We start from the raw sequence: 15,616 nt of genomic DNA, 5'->3' as shown, positions 1-15,616 counted from the left end.
AAGCTCCCACAGGGGGAGGGCTTTTCGCACTGTCTTGCCCGCACCCCGAGCTCAGCTAGGATACCCCAGCCTTGCTCCTTCCCAAGCCATCTGCCTTTGAGCAGACGGATGAGGAGGCGCTGGGTGCTCCTTCCCAAGCCATCTGCCTTTGAGCAGATGGATGAGGAGGGGCTGGGTGCTCTTTCCCAAGCCATCTGCCTTTGAGCAGACAGATGAGGAGGGGCTGGGACGGTCCCAGCCCAGCTCCGAGCTGCAGGGATGTGAAAAGCCCCCTATGGGTGCTTCTCCCCTGTGCTGGGCAGACCTTGGCTGGGACCCCCCCCAGTGCAGCTGTGGGGTGGTATGTTCCCACACTCTGCCTTCACTCACCCCTCTTGGAGGCAGATGGCTTGGGAAGAAGCGGGGCTTGGGTGATCCCAGTCTGGCTCAGGATGTGAAAAGCTCCCTGGTTAGAGCTTTTCCTCCATGCCAGGCAGACCTCAGCTGGAGGGGATATTGGCAGGCCAGCAGTGGGGTGCATTTCCCCTCTCTCACCCCTGCTCTTCCCCTCCACCCCTTTGGAGGTGGACAGTTTGGGAATGAGCAGGGCTATGATAATCCCAGCCTGGCTTGAGCTGCTGGGGGAGTGGGGAGGGCAGTGCTGGGCAGGTTGGGGACTATGTAGATTTTGGGCATTTTAATAAGAGAACCTGCAATTTTTAAAGCGAGAAAACCAGGTTTCCTGATTATAAGCATAGATGCTTTTATAAATTTTTACCAGCAGATAACCAGATTTTCAAAATGCTACTCTTGCCTACCTATCCTTTAAAAAGAGGTTGATTCTATTTTTGGTTAGTTAGAATTGTACCTCAGAAACAGGTTACCGAGTTGTCGACACCTTTGTGAAGATCTGCCTTTGTATAAGGGCACCTGCCAGGCCACTTGAAAATGATTCCCTTCCTCTCTCATCTCCGTTTTGTATTCCATGTCTACTTGGATATGGTTGGAAACATAGCCATAATACAATCCCAGGCTCTAGACTCTGGGCTGTCCAAGTTCCCATCTGAGAATCAGCTGGTTGTTGGCATGGGGATGAGGCTCTGGCTCAATTTAAGGTGTCATACAAACCAGCCACAAAAATATTCTATGTTATATGTGAAACATCTTTGTGGTTGGTTTGCTATTTTATGCTGGTGTTATATGCTGACCGTGTCATATGTTGCCATTTATGGGGCAATTAACATGTTAATTGGGCCATAAATATATCATCTGCCAGAGGCCTGCGAGGTTACACTGATGTCAAAGGCTAGGCTAAGGAAGGTTATTCCTAACCTTCAAGGGATATGAACAGTATTTTCTAGTCAGACTAAATTCCTCATTGTGTTGCAGTAACATAAACAACACATTACTTAAAAAAATAAATTCAGAGGGAGAGCACCATGAACATCCAAATAATTATACTGCTTCTCTGAACAAAATGTTGTGCGTGTGTCCCTTAACACACTGGGAAAATTCCTTACAGCTAACTTCCTGTTTTGCCTGGGAACCTACTGTGATCACATGAGAGTGGCTTTTTTTTTTTTTAAATAGAACTCCATTCATAGGAGAGCATCAGTCCAATCAAACCACAAAAAAGTTAGGGAAACATTCATTAGTTGTTTAAAAAACCATGAAATTGGGTGTCAGATTAGTTTGATTAGCACCTTTCCCAAAGGGCTACCTAGTTCCTAGGCTTTAGTTTTCTCATCTGATACCTAACTAACGGGGGTATCATTAGTGACAGATCTTTACCTGAGTTTTGATTGTAAAATAAAAAAATCTCTCCCAAATAAGAATAAAATGGGAAGTAGTCATGAGCTCACAGTATTTATTGCCAAGTAGCTTTCTTTTACCTCCTCAACTGAAGACTAAGGCTAGGGACAGACATTCAAAAGGCCTGAGCCTGAATTGATTCAATTTTTGCAGGTTAGTCTAACCTGACTTGGGTGAACTGGTTTGAAACTGGACAAACATTCTCTCTGGACTGATAAATTCAGGGACATGCCTGCAGTGGCTCAGATGAGAAGCCAGGGGGTGCTAGAGCAGCCCTCCCTTCCCTTCTGCAGGGAGCTGACTTGAGGGGGGCGTGGCCAGGCCCCAGCAGGACTCTCTCGTTAGGGATGTCTGTCTGCACAGTCCCAGTCTTTTCCCCGCTGGCTGCTCAAGGGGTGGGAGTGTTGCCAGTCCCCAGCCCTGGCCTAGCACTCTGAGGCAAGCAGGTGTGTGCAGTGCATGCATTTGATGATACGGAGCTTTTCAATCTCCCTCCCTGCTTCATCCCACTGTATGCAGCAAACTGACAGGCAAGCAAACCAGCGGAAGAGGCAGTCGTGGGGCAGGGGGATGGGGCTGAGAACAGTCTTTATCACCTGATTAGCAAAACAATAGCCTCTGTCCACATTACTTCAAACTTCTTTAAAAGCTTACCAGCTGACCTGTTGATTAGCTCCCAAAACCCTAAGTGGTCACTGTTCTGCCTGCCTGTCCCAGTCAAATTGGCGACACACACACACACACACACACCTCTCAGCATTAGCTAGCATACCACATGCTGGCTATAGTTCCTGCTGTGGCAGAGAGGAGGAAGGGATCTCTGGTTAAGCAGTGAGTGGTAAGGGGGGGGAAGAGGGGAGCACGAAGAAGCCAGCAGACCCTGTTGTACCTCCAAGTCTGTGCCAAGCTCCAGCCAGGAAGCAGAGGGGAGGGGCCAGCCCTGCTGTGGAGCAGAGAGCCCCATCCAGCCAGAGAACATGCTGGGATGCTGGCGGACTCTGATTTAACTTAAACCAGCAAGGGGTCTGGGACAGACATTGTGTAAACCAGTTTGAACCAAATCGGTTAAGTCTGATACTACATTCAACCAGGTTTACCTCAAACTGGTTTCAGCCATTTTCAAACTGGTTTATGTGCACTGAGCATCTGTTCTGTTACAGGTTTAAACCAGTTTTTGATCACCTAAACTGGTTTATGTGAAATGTCTGTCTCTAACCTAAATGTGGAAGTGAGAATTACCAGAAATACATTCTTTTATAAACTTATCACAAGGAAAACGACACTTTCAATTTAACATGAAAAATGAATGTGTAGACCACTCCAGAGTACCCGCTGCCTACGAATCACACGAAAATTTGCTACCATGCAGTTTTTCATATCTTAGGGATAGAAAGTAACCATTATGTAAAGAGTCACACTTTTAGCTGCTATCTGTTTTTTCAAATTCACACATCTTCTTCTTGAGGGCTTCTTAAGGGCCAATCAAAAACAGATTCTAGATTTTCCTCATTTAACTTGTAGGATCTTTTATGGCTTCAAGACCATTAATTAAACCTTTATGAGCAACTGGGATCATACTTTCAAATAAGACTCCAGAACTGAGCAAGTACAATGTTCATTTTGGCGTAAAGGGAGTAACTGGATATGCCTTTACCAAATCTGCAAGTGATAATATGATATATAACATTCCTGTGAGCAGCATCTGAACTGGCATTTGAATATTTGGCCTTGGTAGCTGGGCTTCTTCAGAAGCATTATATTGTTTTTTTTACCACAGAAAATTACGCAGTTAAGAGTAGACACCCACAGCAGCTGCATCTTTGGTAGTGAGTTTATGGAAAAGCAGATCTTTTTTTGGCACGCAGCTGTATACCAAACCTTGAATAACTGCATCTGAGATTTAGATTTTTATCAAGAAATAAAACATTCACACAGGCTTCGAGAGAGAATGAATCAATGTGTCAGTGCGTGGATAGGCTAAATAGAATGGGGCAGGAAATGACCTTTAACCTGAAGCTGATTTCTTATAGGCAGTGTTATACACAGACTACTAATTTTCCCCTTTATTCCCTTGTGATTTTATCATTGTGTGTTATGAGAAACACTGATGTTTCCCACATTAATCCTGTATTGCTTCTCAGTAAAATTTCTTGACCTCTGTTTGAATTTTGTTAATATGTAGCCAATGACTTCTTACTAGAGGTGCACCTCTGGGGGGCAGTGGGGGAGTTTGGGCTGGGCTGTGCTCAGGGCTGGCAGCACTGGGAGGGGGGTTACGGCACATTTTGGGGGAGCTGCACTCCCCTCATAACCCACTCCCATCACCACCCACCAAGACCACAGCTTAGCTCAACCCCCCCTCCCCCATGCGCTGGGAAGAGCCCAGCACCACCCCAGCCCCAGCTGCAGCCTGCCCTGCCCATGCCCCACACAGACTCAGGGGCACATGCCCCCCCATGCCCTCCCAGGGTGCGCGTAGCAGCAGGAGCTGCTCCTCCTCTCCCCACCCCCCAGCATGAGCTGCAGCTCCATCCAATGCCCCACCCTGGCTGGGCAGCACTTGCCCCAGCCTCATTCCTCCCTCACCGCAGGGGCCTTGATCTGTTCCCCCATGCTACTTCCCTTCCCCTCCCCTTCTACCACAACAGACTTACCAGCTGTACGCAGCTCTTCAAGCTGTATCGGAAATCAGATTGGTATCAGCCAATATGCCTCTGTAAAAATCGGCTATCAGTATTGACCCCCAAAATCTCTACTGGTGCACCCCTACTTCTTACCTGTTCTATCCTTCTCAGCAATTCCTTCTTCTGACGTTCCCACTCTCTCCGGTCTCTGTCCAATCTATCCAGAAGCTCTACCTTTTCCCTATTCCAATTCTTCTCACTGTGCTGAATTTGCCATCGTAGGTCCATCACCAAGCTGTGACTGTCAGCCAACAGTTTCTTGTGTTCCTCTCTCTCCCTTTTAAAAGCTCCCTTTGTCTCTGTGGGGAGACCAGTTTCTCCTTGGATTTTTTCACTCTTGCCTTCCAACTATCATTAAAAGAAAACGTTGTTAGTGGACTAGCCTCTTGAAGGCAAGGCCTACATCATAAAAGGAAGATCTTTTAAAAGTCTCACTATTAATATACTTACAGCAGAGTATTGCTAATCTTAAAGTACAGTTATGTGCTAGAAAGGCAACCAGAAAAAAGGCACTGACAAGAAAATTACAACCTAAATAAGCAAAAAGTTACATAAAACATTTAAGGGGAAAAAAGCACGATGTTAATTTAATTTTATCACACACGTCAGCCTCAAAAGCTGCTAATTTGTTCACAACAGCAAGATAATAGAGTGACAGGACCCTAGAATGATATACACGGAGTAAATTAGACACCTCAGTCACCTGTGATAGTTCTGAAGGCAACGACATTCTTTTTCTAAAATAAGTATGTACAAGACTGGTTTTGTGCACTTCCACTTTTTTTTTCTGTGTATCTTCCAATTTCTTTCTTTTTCTTGGCTCTAGTCTCCTCTCTCACCTAATTATCTACAGCAATGACCCAAAAATGAATGACCCCTCAGTTTGCTGTCCTTTGCTAAGTGATGCAGAGTTGCCAGAGCTGACCGGAGCAGGGTACGGTGCCCAGGGCAAATTGGCCTGTGCAGGGCCCTGCCCCTGCCCCAATCCCATGTACCCTGGACCCGAAGAAGCTGCCACTGCCACTGGCAGCAGTGGTGGCGGTGGCGGAGAAGGGGGGTAGCAAGTGGCTGGATGCAAAGCCAGTGGCAGTGGCACACAGTTGCTGTGGCCACTCTGCTCAGCTCCGTGGGGCCCCCCCAAAGCATGGGGCCCAGGATGGTTGCCCTGATTTGCACCCCCCTCCCCCGGGCCAGTCCTGAGGGTTGCACTGCTCTGGGGGAGAGCAGTAAGCATTAATATACAACAGACAGGGGTTTAGGTTGTAGCCGTGTTAGTCTAAGGATATAGGAAAACAAGGTTCCTTGGGTGAATTTGATATCTTTTATTAGACCAACCCAAATGGTTGGAGAATAGTTATTAAGCAAGCTTTCGGATTCAAAAACCCTTCGTCAGGCTAAGGAGGCTGCAGCAGTTGCTGCGTGCTCTTCCTGGATGGAATGAGAAGTAAACAAGCCAGGGGCTGGGCTGGGGAGTCAGTTGCCAGGCAGATTGTAATGTATCAAAAATCCAATGTCTATGTTTAGTCCCTGATCTCTAGTATCCAGCAGGTTGATGAAATGGAGCTCATAGGCTCGTCTCTGGGAAGTGTTGTATAAGTTTCCCTTGAGGATCAGGACTGAGAGATTGGAGAGAGAGTGGCCCTTCTGTGAGAAATGTGCCCCCACTGGTAATTGGGTGTTTCTGTCTTTGATGGATTTCCAGTGTGCGTTCATTCTGGTGCGCAGTTGTTGTCTGGTCTCTCCTACATATCTTCCATCAGGGCATTTGGTGCATTGGATGAGGTATACTACATTCCTGGAGGTGCAGCTGTAAGATCCTGGGATGCTGATGGCTCTGTTGTGGGGTGTGGTAATAGTGGAGGTGATGGAGATGTGGGGGCAGGTTTTGCATTTCTTGTCATGGCACGGTCTGGATCCTTTTGGTGTGTTCTGGGCTTGAGGAAGTTTGCTTCTGGTGATGAGGTTGGCGAGGTTTGGTGCTTGTCTGAAGGCTAGGATGGGTGGCTCTGGGAAGATCTTTTTAAGAATAGGGTCTTTTTCTAATATGGGTTGCAATTTTTTGAGGATTTTCCGTACAGGTTCAAGGGATGGGTGATAGGTCATAACCAGCGGTGTGCGATTTGTGGGTGTTTTTCTTCTGTACTGCAGCAGTTCTTCACGTGGTATCCAGGTGGCTCTTTCAAACGTGCGATCTACCTCTCTGGAAGAGTGTGCTTGCTGGGTGAAAGCCTTTTTAAGATTGGCGAGGTGGCAATCCCGGGTGTTCTCTTCAGTACAGATGCGGTGGTATCTGAGGGCTTGGCTGTATATCACAGCTTTTTTGGTGTGTTTCGGGTGATTGCTGGTTCTGTGCAGATATGTATGTTGGTCTGTGGCCCAGCCCCTGGCTTGTTTACTTTTCATCCCATCCAGGAAGAGCACACAGCAACTGCTGCAGCCTCCTTAGCCTGACGAAGGGTTTTTGAACCCGAAAGCTTGCTTAATAACTATTCTCCAACCATTTGGGTTGGTCTAATAAAAGATATCAAATTCACCCAAGGAACCTTGTCTGCCTATACAACAGACAAGCATTTTTGCCTATGTGCTTGTGCTGCATGGCCACTTGGGTGGATATACTGACTAATAATAGCCAGCTTTGTTTCCCTCCCACTTCTGATCCTGGTGCATGCTTGCTAACACTATCCAAAAATAGCTCTAAAACATAACTTAAATTGCTCCAGGAACATGTACAAATGTGCCAATGGTTAAACTCAGAAAGTAAATAATTAAAAAGATGGTTTCATTCTCTTTTTACATTTCCCACTACCTGTGTTCAGCTAGGTCCAGTTCTACCTAATGCCTCAACAGGCAGCAGAACGGGAAGGCAGAATTAGCACTGTACCCACTCTGCAGGGGGTACGCCACATCACTATAGTATTCTATGTGGTACAATGTTCAGAATTGTTATGGGGGGTTTGTTTTGACTGTTGCCTTATTTCCCCTGGATCACAATGAGCCTGCAAGCTCTTGCTGGCTTGCTTAGTAGCCGTAGCATTACAGAACTGTGCATTCCACAATGTTCCTGCACAGCCGAAGCCAGCAACATCCTTTAAGGTAAAGTGAAGTAAAACGGATGTGGGATCCTTTCCTCTGAGCCTGAAAGTGCATCTCCTAGGACACAGTTTCTAAATATTTGCAGGTCATCTCTCGAGCCATTAATGCTAATATGGATTTCGTATCCCACAACAGAAGCTTTAGGCACTGGCTGCTAAAGTGCCTGGAGCAACTCCAAGCTACTTGGTGTGCAGACCTATGTTTGTATGTTTGCTGTCGCTTGGGGAAGAATGGCACAAGAACCAGTAGCTGTGGTTAGCATGCTGAGCTGTAAACACTTGCCACTGATTATGACTACTTTTCAGGATGACCTACAATGCTAAAGTGCCAAACAGCCTCAAAACAAGTTTCCCACCTTCTGTAATATTCCGGTAACATAGAATTTTTATCTTCATCAAATACATTATGGTTTGGAAATTAAAAAAGAAAACAGGGGAAAAGGGAATCTTAACAAGATAAATGATCTTTCTCCAATTATCTAAGAGTAAAACCTTGCCCTTGTTATTATTGATGATGAATAAATGTAGGACTGGCAAAGTGGAGTGGTGCCAAAGTAAGTGTAAATCCCTAAGCCATGCCTGAGAAGTATAGGGATAGCTGGGAAACACAGCAAGGGAAAGGGATGTGCTCCAAAGGGGTGTATCTGTGAAACACCTCTGAAGTGTGCTGTGGATTTAAGATTACGCTCAGGGGAATTGGTGACCAGACTACAGGTCCCAACATGCCAACAGAGCATGCTGTAAAGTGTCAAAGAAGCATGAGAGCCAAACCAGCATGCCAGAATCCACCTTAATGAGGATCCACTCTGCCAGAATCCATCCGGTCTACACACTGATGCAAGTGCTCCTGCTCAGAACTTGGCCTTTATATTGATTTCCTCAAATGCTCTAAGTTCTTCTAAATTCTCAGAAAAGGAAATGTTTTAGTTTGTCTGTCTGAAGGCTAAGCATTATTAGAGTCCAGCATTCAGGAATTACCACTCTATAACATATGTTAAAAGCAAAGCCTAAATATCTTGCTTTAATGCAAGATGCATTAAAGAAAACCCATGACAAGCAAGGTCTTATGTTGAATGATATACGCTCTGTTAAACCTTCCTGTTATTCCTGAAAGCAGCAGGCAGTACTACATCATATCTGGGCCTGGCAAGTAGTGCTTTTCTGTTAGATGGGGGATTTTATCTTCCCAATATAAACTTGCTTCAGTAACCTTAAATTAGCAAGTTGCTATCCCAAGGAAAACCATCTTTCCACATTAACCTCTTGCTTCACAACATACAGGGAAACAGACAGGAAGGACAGCAAGATAAACTAAGATGACCGCTGATTATGTACCGTCAAATGTTGGGTGCCTTTGTAATCTCAATCAATAAAAATAAAAAAGACTGCAAAAAGGAAAAGAGATCTCAGTAACCTTGCCCATGAGGAAAGGGAGTGTTTCTGAGTAGAAACTTAAGCCAGCATAGGAAGGGATGTTTTTCCTTATCTTTTTCCAGAGAAGGGGTTCTGTACTCCTTGCACTGTCTTAGCTATTAGTCTAAGAAGACATAACCACCATAACATCTTGGGTTGCAATATGACCTGGGGGACTTACTTGGATGCTTGATTAAACTCTTAATGTTCCAGATTTTCACAAAATAGGAAAAGATAATGCAACTACTTCATATTTTGTATTTGACAGAAATCATTCATCAGTTCCTCCCCTGTTGACTCTGAAATGGAACCTGTGTTAAAAATATTCTAGGTTTTGAATCTCTAATAATATCAGGTTTTGTTACACACAACTTCTTTGAGGTTGTAGGCATTTATCACATATTGCAGTGGGATGCTGATATCATTCTTGGATTGCTTTGGACTCTTGAATTTCTGTAATTGACACTGATTTATAGCATGTCCAATGTTGTGCTAATATGCTTGTTTTTGACCATGATATGCAAATACCTCTCTGGGATGTTGGTAGGAAAATGATCTCTCTGTGTTATTTATTGATCAGTTTAGTCCCCTGAATTTATTTTGGGAGAGGGGAAAAAAACCCCCAAAACCACCACATGTCACAAAATATTATTGGCAGACTCACACAATGATAAAGATAGACAGAGGGGTCTTACTGAGTCGAATATAACCACTAATATGAAATGAACTAACGACTGAAACCTATTTTTTCCTGTATCAAGTATGCAGTGACAACTCAGCTCCACAACTTGTACTGATTGCTTTTCCATCTGGGGGGCAACAGTGGTGTGTACCAGGCAAATAAATACACAAACCATACACAGACTCCAAACCTGCCATAGCAATTGGTCTCTTTCCCATATTTTTGTTTCTTATTCCCATGAAAAGGTTAATTTAAGGGGAAAAATGCCATCACATTTTATTTTTCAAAAAAGCAACCACTTGTCAGGAAATCTGTATTCATTAGTAAGCATTTGATTGACAGACAGAATTCAGTTCCACTAATTAAAAACTAAGCTTTTATGCTCTAAGACAGGGGTTGTCAACTGGGGGTACACATACCCCCAGGGGTACTTGAGAAGACCCCAGGGGGTATGTGTTTGCAGGTGGGGACAGAGCACCGCCACGCACCATCCCATGCTTCCAATAAAAAGACAAGGTTTTTGGCATAGATAGGGGGTACAGTACCTGCTCCAGATGGCACTTCAGCTCTGTCAGTTCTACTTCCCAAGCTGCTTTGTCTCTGGCATACTGTTGTTGAAGCCCTTGGCGGTCTCGCTCATCATCCCGGAGTTCGGACCGAAAGTCATCCAACAAGGCTTTCAGGGCATTTAAGAGCTGCCGGTTTTCACTTGCCTACAGAGACAAAACAAAACAAGAAGGTTGTAGTTGAACAAGGATGCACATGTATAGTGTCAGGACCTGATCCTATATGGTACTCATCAACCTAAGTGAGAGCTGAGGATGCTTACAACACTTGTAAGTAGGTCCTTAGCATTTCTAAGGAATGAGGTTATAAATAACAACTTCTGCAGTTCTTAAGTTTCTAGTTTCTAGTGAAGTTAAGCTATGCATGTAACTGTATATCAATACACGTAACTGTATATGACATACAATCATTTGCTGAGAACCAAGATTCCAATTGGATAAACTACAGAACTAGAAAAAGTTGCTTTGACATTGAAACAAAAAAATCTATGTTTTGAGCTGAGCATAGTTGTTCAGGTCCATGGCCACTTCATTAGTCTATTACACAAAAAGCCTTAATATCTGGCAACTTAGAAACCAGCATGCTCTATTAACCGGCATGCCAGTCAATACGGCAAAAGCAAAACCGGAAGTGCCCACCATGGCACTTCTGGTTTTGCTGAGCCCCCACAGCCTGGGGCAAAGCAGCCTGTGCTGCTGAGCCCTTATGGCCTGGGGCATAACAGCCTGTCCCCAGTGTGCCTGGGGCCCCCCTCCCTATCCACCAGCACACTGACACGGTGGGAGGAGCGGCGGTGCTCTGGACGTGGCGGAAGGGGCATCGGTCCAAATAGGCAAAGATGCCTGTTCAGGCCTCTCAGGAAACTGGCATATTTGGTGATCCGGCACCCCCCACTCCCCATGGGTGCCAGATAACAAAGCTTTTGCTGTAATTAACCTGCTCTTCAGATGTTGTCATGGATCATGCCTCTTTCAGGAGACTCCCCAAGAAGCAACCTTATTTGTTCTCCCTGTCCTGAAGGACCCCCTGATGCCAGCCCTGGGGTGGCTTCACAAGGGCCAAGCCTCTGGCCTTGAGACCCTGGCTCTTCTCTATTTCTGGCTTCCTTGGTGATCCAGTAGCACTACAGTTCAAAGAGCTCCTTCTTTTTAGTCAGATCTCAGGTTGAGTAGTATTTTCTTCTTCAAATAGGGGATGTGTGTGTGGGGAGTTAGAGTGCCAATATCCCAAATAGCACAGCAGGCTGTTCAGCTCCAAACAAGCAGTCTTTATTGTGCCACTGCAGTTCCTCTGGCCTTCCTCAGATTCTACCGTCCCCCGTGGAACTACTCCTTTCTCTCTACTCCATCCTCCTTGGGAGCACTCTTTCCACACTTCAACTCTCTCAAAGCCTCTTTCTTTCTCTTCCAGCACAGTCAGTCACACTCACAACAAAACTGTTTCACAACTACAGTAGTCAACACAGGGACTAAGATTCCCACAATAAAATTACACATAATGTCATGGCAAACCAATCAGGGAGCAGTCTGTGACCTTCTGCCAGGCCCAAACTGCCACCTTCTTCTGAGGTATAAACAGGTCCTGCTTATAAAACTATTTACAGCAAAGCGTGCTTGCACTGAGCCCTCCAAAATGTTTCCCACCAGAGCTGCAAGCTAAAAATCAGCCCACTGAAGCTATTTAGTCACAGACATGTTCTAAACCCCTTGCAGACAATGGATTTTCAACAGACAGTGGATTTGGGGACCAGGTTGAAATCACAAACACAACATGGTCTACTTTTTCTTTTGTAGTATATGACAAGAACATGGGTGTCTGGTGCCTCTTAAGTCAGTGACTGGAAGGGGGGGGTCCTCCAGCAGCCAATCCCGCTGATGGGTGTGTGTGTGTGTGTGTGTGTGTGTGTGTGTGTGTGTGTGTGTGTATGTGTGTGCAGCCGATCTCACTCACTGTAAAAGCAGTTGCACGGCCCTGCTCCCCGGCCAGTGTTCGCGCGGGGGGGCACTGGTGCTCCCGCCTGACCCACTGCCCACAGGGAGTGTGGCCTGACAGGGGGTGCACCAGCACTCTCAGGGAGTGCACATATACCCCTGTGTACCTCCTACGCGTCACCCCTGGACAAGAGCTAATTTGACACTGATTCTTGTCTAATTCATTCTATTTTTGCACTAACGGTTACAGGATTCTATTCATTTCTTGCATCTGGTGTCTGAAGAAGTTTTCAAATGAGTGTTACTTCCCACTGGGTCAACTGTTGTGCACAGTAATTTGGACAAGGTAGGAGGGATTCAGACTGCAAAATTCAGATCTACATTACAACATTTCAGTCTGGCTTGGTTTGGATATGGCATATTATCTGGAACAATTTAAACATGAATGATCCTCACTTGAACAGGGGGGTTGGATTAAACAATTTCCTACTTTTCTATGATCCCATGATTTTTGTCCCATTATAAATATTAAAGCCATTTGCAAATTCCAGATCTGGGTTTGATTTAACACTCAAAATTTAAGGTTCTTCAGACCAGTGGTTTAACTAGAGCTAAAGAAAGATAATTTTATTTCAAAATCCATCTCCAATTGTGGACCCCAAATTAAATACAAAATGCACAAGCTTAGCTCATAAAATCAGAATTATCATCATAGATACGTCTCATTTTGTTCTCTCTTGGAATTGGTTAAAAATTTCCTGGTGATCCCTGCAGTCTCCAGGGGATCCTTTGGTTCATAGGCAACATATTGCAATAGAGATGTAAATCAGAATTAAGTGTATGGTTCACAAAATGGGCTTACAAAGAATCATAGAAATCAGAAACTCCAAAGTTGCATTAGGTCATCTATCTTTGGCCAGTGCTGGTTTTATGCTTGATATTATATTTTCTATTGCTTTACGCAGTCCAGTTCTAAACGCTGTATTTTGCATGGAAAACTTATTTCCTGTATATGTCAGACTCTTGGGATGTCCGGACTACTCACACAGACCACATTTGTAATCATTATTCAAACACACCAAGCATTTTTTTTTTAAAGAAAGTGGTCTACTTCTCCAAATCATGTGGTTCATCAGCAAAGAAAATGCCTTATCAACACAGGAAAAGGACTGCAGGTGACTCACTCGTTTTACTGTCATCTGTATGGACTGAAGCAAGAAATGAATGGCTGCTATGAGCAATAGGATGCAGTATATACCCAAAGGAAGTGTATCAATAACATTAAATTTTAATGCAGATTAGAATATTACATACTCCAGCATGCTGCATATGTGTATCACATCACCCAAGTATGTATAGCCACAGGCCAACATTTATCATTTACACATACACACAAACACCAATCCCCACCAACAACTGAAAAATTTCAGATACCTGCTGGTATTTCATGACATAAAATGTAACCATTAGAGGCCTTCTCCCCCTTTCTTTTCCTTTCTCAGAACAATCACTATAACCTTACTCAGCTCCCTCACTAGGAACTGGAATAACCTTTCTGTCTATCTCTATTTGTCTATCTGACTCACCTGCCACACCAAACAGCACTAGAATTTAACCTGGAATAGTGGGGCCACGCTACGGGGAAATCATTAACATGAATCTGAGGAGGGAAGGGCAATTTTCAAAGGGACAAATGGCAGTAAGACACCCAGACTGTCTTGAAAAATCAACAGGAGACAGACCATAGCTGCCATTGGGCTTTTAAAAATCTCACTTGTAATCAATCTATTTTTTTAAATTAAAAAATAGTTTCAGGCATAACCCCTGCCTTTTGGCCCCACTGCCCCCTTTCCTACATTTTAAGACAAATAGTGAAAATTCACTATGCACAGAGTACTGTTCTGAATGCACTATACTGAAAATCTGGGGGGAAAATAGAAAAAAATGAAACCCTTTCCTTCAAGCACTTGTAGTTCCAATGACTGTACCTGTGGTAAGTAAAAACAATTATGTAAGCTTCTTTTTTAAAACGAATTTTTTTTTGCTGTGGGAATCATAATTCTGTCAGAGAATTACATTTAATGTTTTTATCAGCAGCCAAGGAAGTGCCAGCAGCTCAGTATGGCATCAAGTCAAAAAGCACAAGGTCAGGAATGGCCACAACAGAGAAGATCTTAAGAGCATTTCCATTCTGCATTTACAGATGCATGCAAAAGTGCAGCTGGATCTTAGATCTCAGTACAAAGCGTTTTAGCACGTTAGGTTTGAAGCACTATTCCTTTATGCTTTTTTCTTTTGGTATAAGAAAACAAACAAACAAATGAAAAAAAAATACCCTAAGCCTTGCAGCAAATATCTCAATCAAAGAATCTTATTGGGAATTTTAGCCGAACCCTGTCCTGTTCTCACCTCAACCAGCAAGCATTTTCCCTCTCTCTAGCCAACGTACCATCCACACACTTTTTCTCTGCCGAGACACCAGTCTCACTTGCCTTCTCCCTGCTACCAGGTGTTATCCTTGGCTCTTTCACGTTGCCAGCTTCATTCCATGCCTGACCCTTCCACAGCCCATACTAGTTTTCAGGCTGCAGGGGGAAGCTAACATCGAGGAGAATTGGACCATGTCAGAAACAACAGGCTGAGCAAAGAGGGCATTCAAATAAGTGAAGTTTGGTAGTGAGAGGTGGACTGACTCTTTTCAAGAGTCCTTAACTACTTGTCTTCCTTCAACAAGACATACCCCCTTCTCTCACAAAATGTTCAGTCAAGGAGTAATTAGCATTCTAAGGGGGTAACATCATGATTCATGAAAATGGCATGTACATCAATTTTGGGATGCACCGCATATTAACATACAAAATACCTCATGCTGAGGACCCAAAAATGGGACACCAAAACCTAGAGACCGCTTCTTAGATTGAAGGTCTGAATTTATACTTCTTCTCAAAGCAATTCCCCTTTCCATCTAGGGGATAGTCTGTAGCAGGAAGAGATATTGAAAATTCCAGACAGCCCATAAATTATTAAACATAACTGTGGGCTACTAAGATTTACTATAAATCTATTTCCCTTTTCTGATTTACTTTTCTCAAACTGACATGGTTCTTTCTGTCATACATGGATCATTACCAACATTTATTTTTAACCTGAAAAAGCCTGAACTGAATGGTGCAGATTCAAGCCCACACCATCGCTGCACAGTCTGCCTGTGACTGCAACCACTGCAAAGAACATGGTTTGGGTAGGAGACATCCACAGTCCCCACTACTGAATTCTGTCTTCTCCTTATGAGCTGGATTCATGGTTCCAACCCTATCACTCCCCTCATGTAGCCATATATAATATTGGAAGTAAAGGGTCCTAGAGTGAAGGATGCCTGTTCTCTGCTGCAGTTGTATGAAACAAACATCCTTCAGGGTTCTTAAGGTCAATTGCTGGTTTCTTAATGCCACATGT

At 44.2% G+C, this 15,616-nt stretch overlaps 1 protein-coding gene across 12 annotated transcripts in view; it reads right to left on the bottom strand.

Annotated features, from left to right (window-relative positions):
* MTCL1 (microtubule crosslinking factor 1) overlaps positions 1-15,616 on the bottom strand; it is a 189,361-nt gene that overhangs the window by 22,776 nt on the left and 150,969 nt on the right. For all 12 annotated transcript variants that reach the window (XM_019490559.2, XM_059724242.1, XM_019490563.2 and 9 more), the window contains 2 exons: positions 10,208-10,375; positions 4,569-4,823 (listed from right to left, as the gene is read on the bottom strand). In XM_019490559.2, the coding sequence (XP_019346104.1) occupies positions 4,569-4,823; positions 10,208-10,375 (423 nt within the window). The remainder of the gene's footprint in view (positions 1-4,568; positions 4,824-10,207; positions 10,376-15,616) is intronic.

The sequence above is a fragment of the Alligator mississippiensis genome, chromosome 3 (genome assembly GCF_030867095.1).
Source record: "Alligator mississippiensis isolate rAllMis1 chromosome 3, rAllMis1, whole genome shotgun sequence".
Taxonomy (NCBI): Eukaryota; Metazoa; Chordata; order Crocodylia; family Alligatoridae; genus Alligator; species Alligator mississippiensis.
Note: the sequence above shows the minus strand (reverse complement) of the source record. Positions and strands in the feature narration are given on the sequence as shown.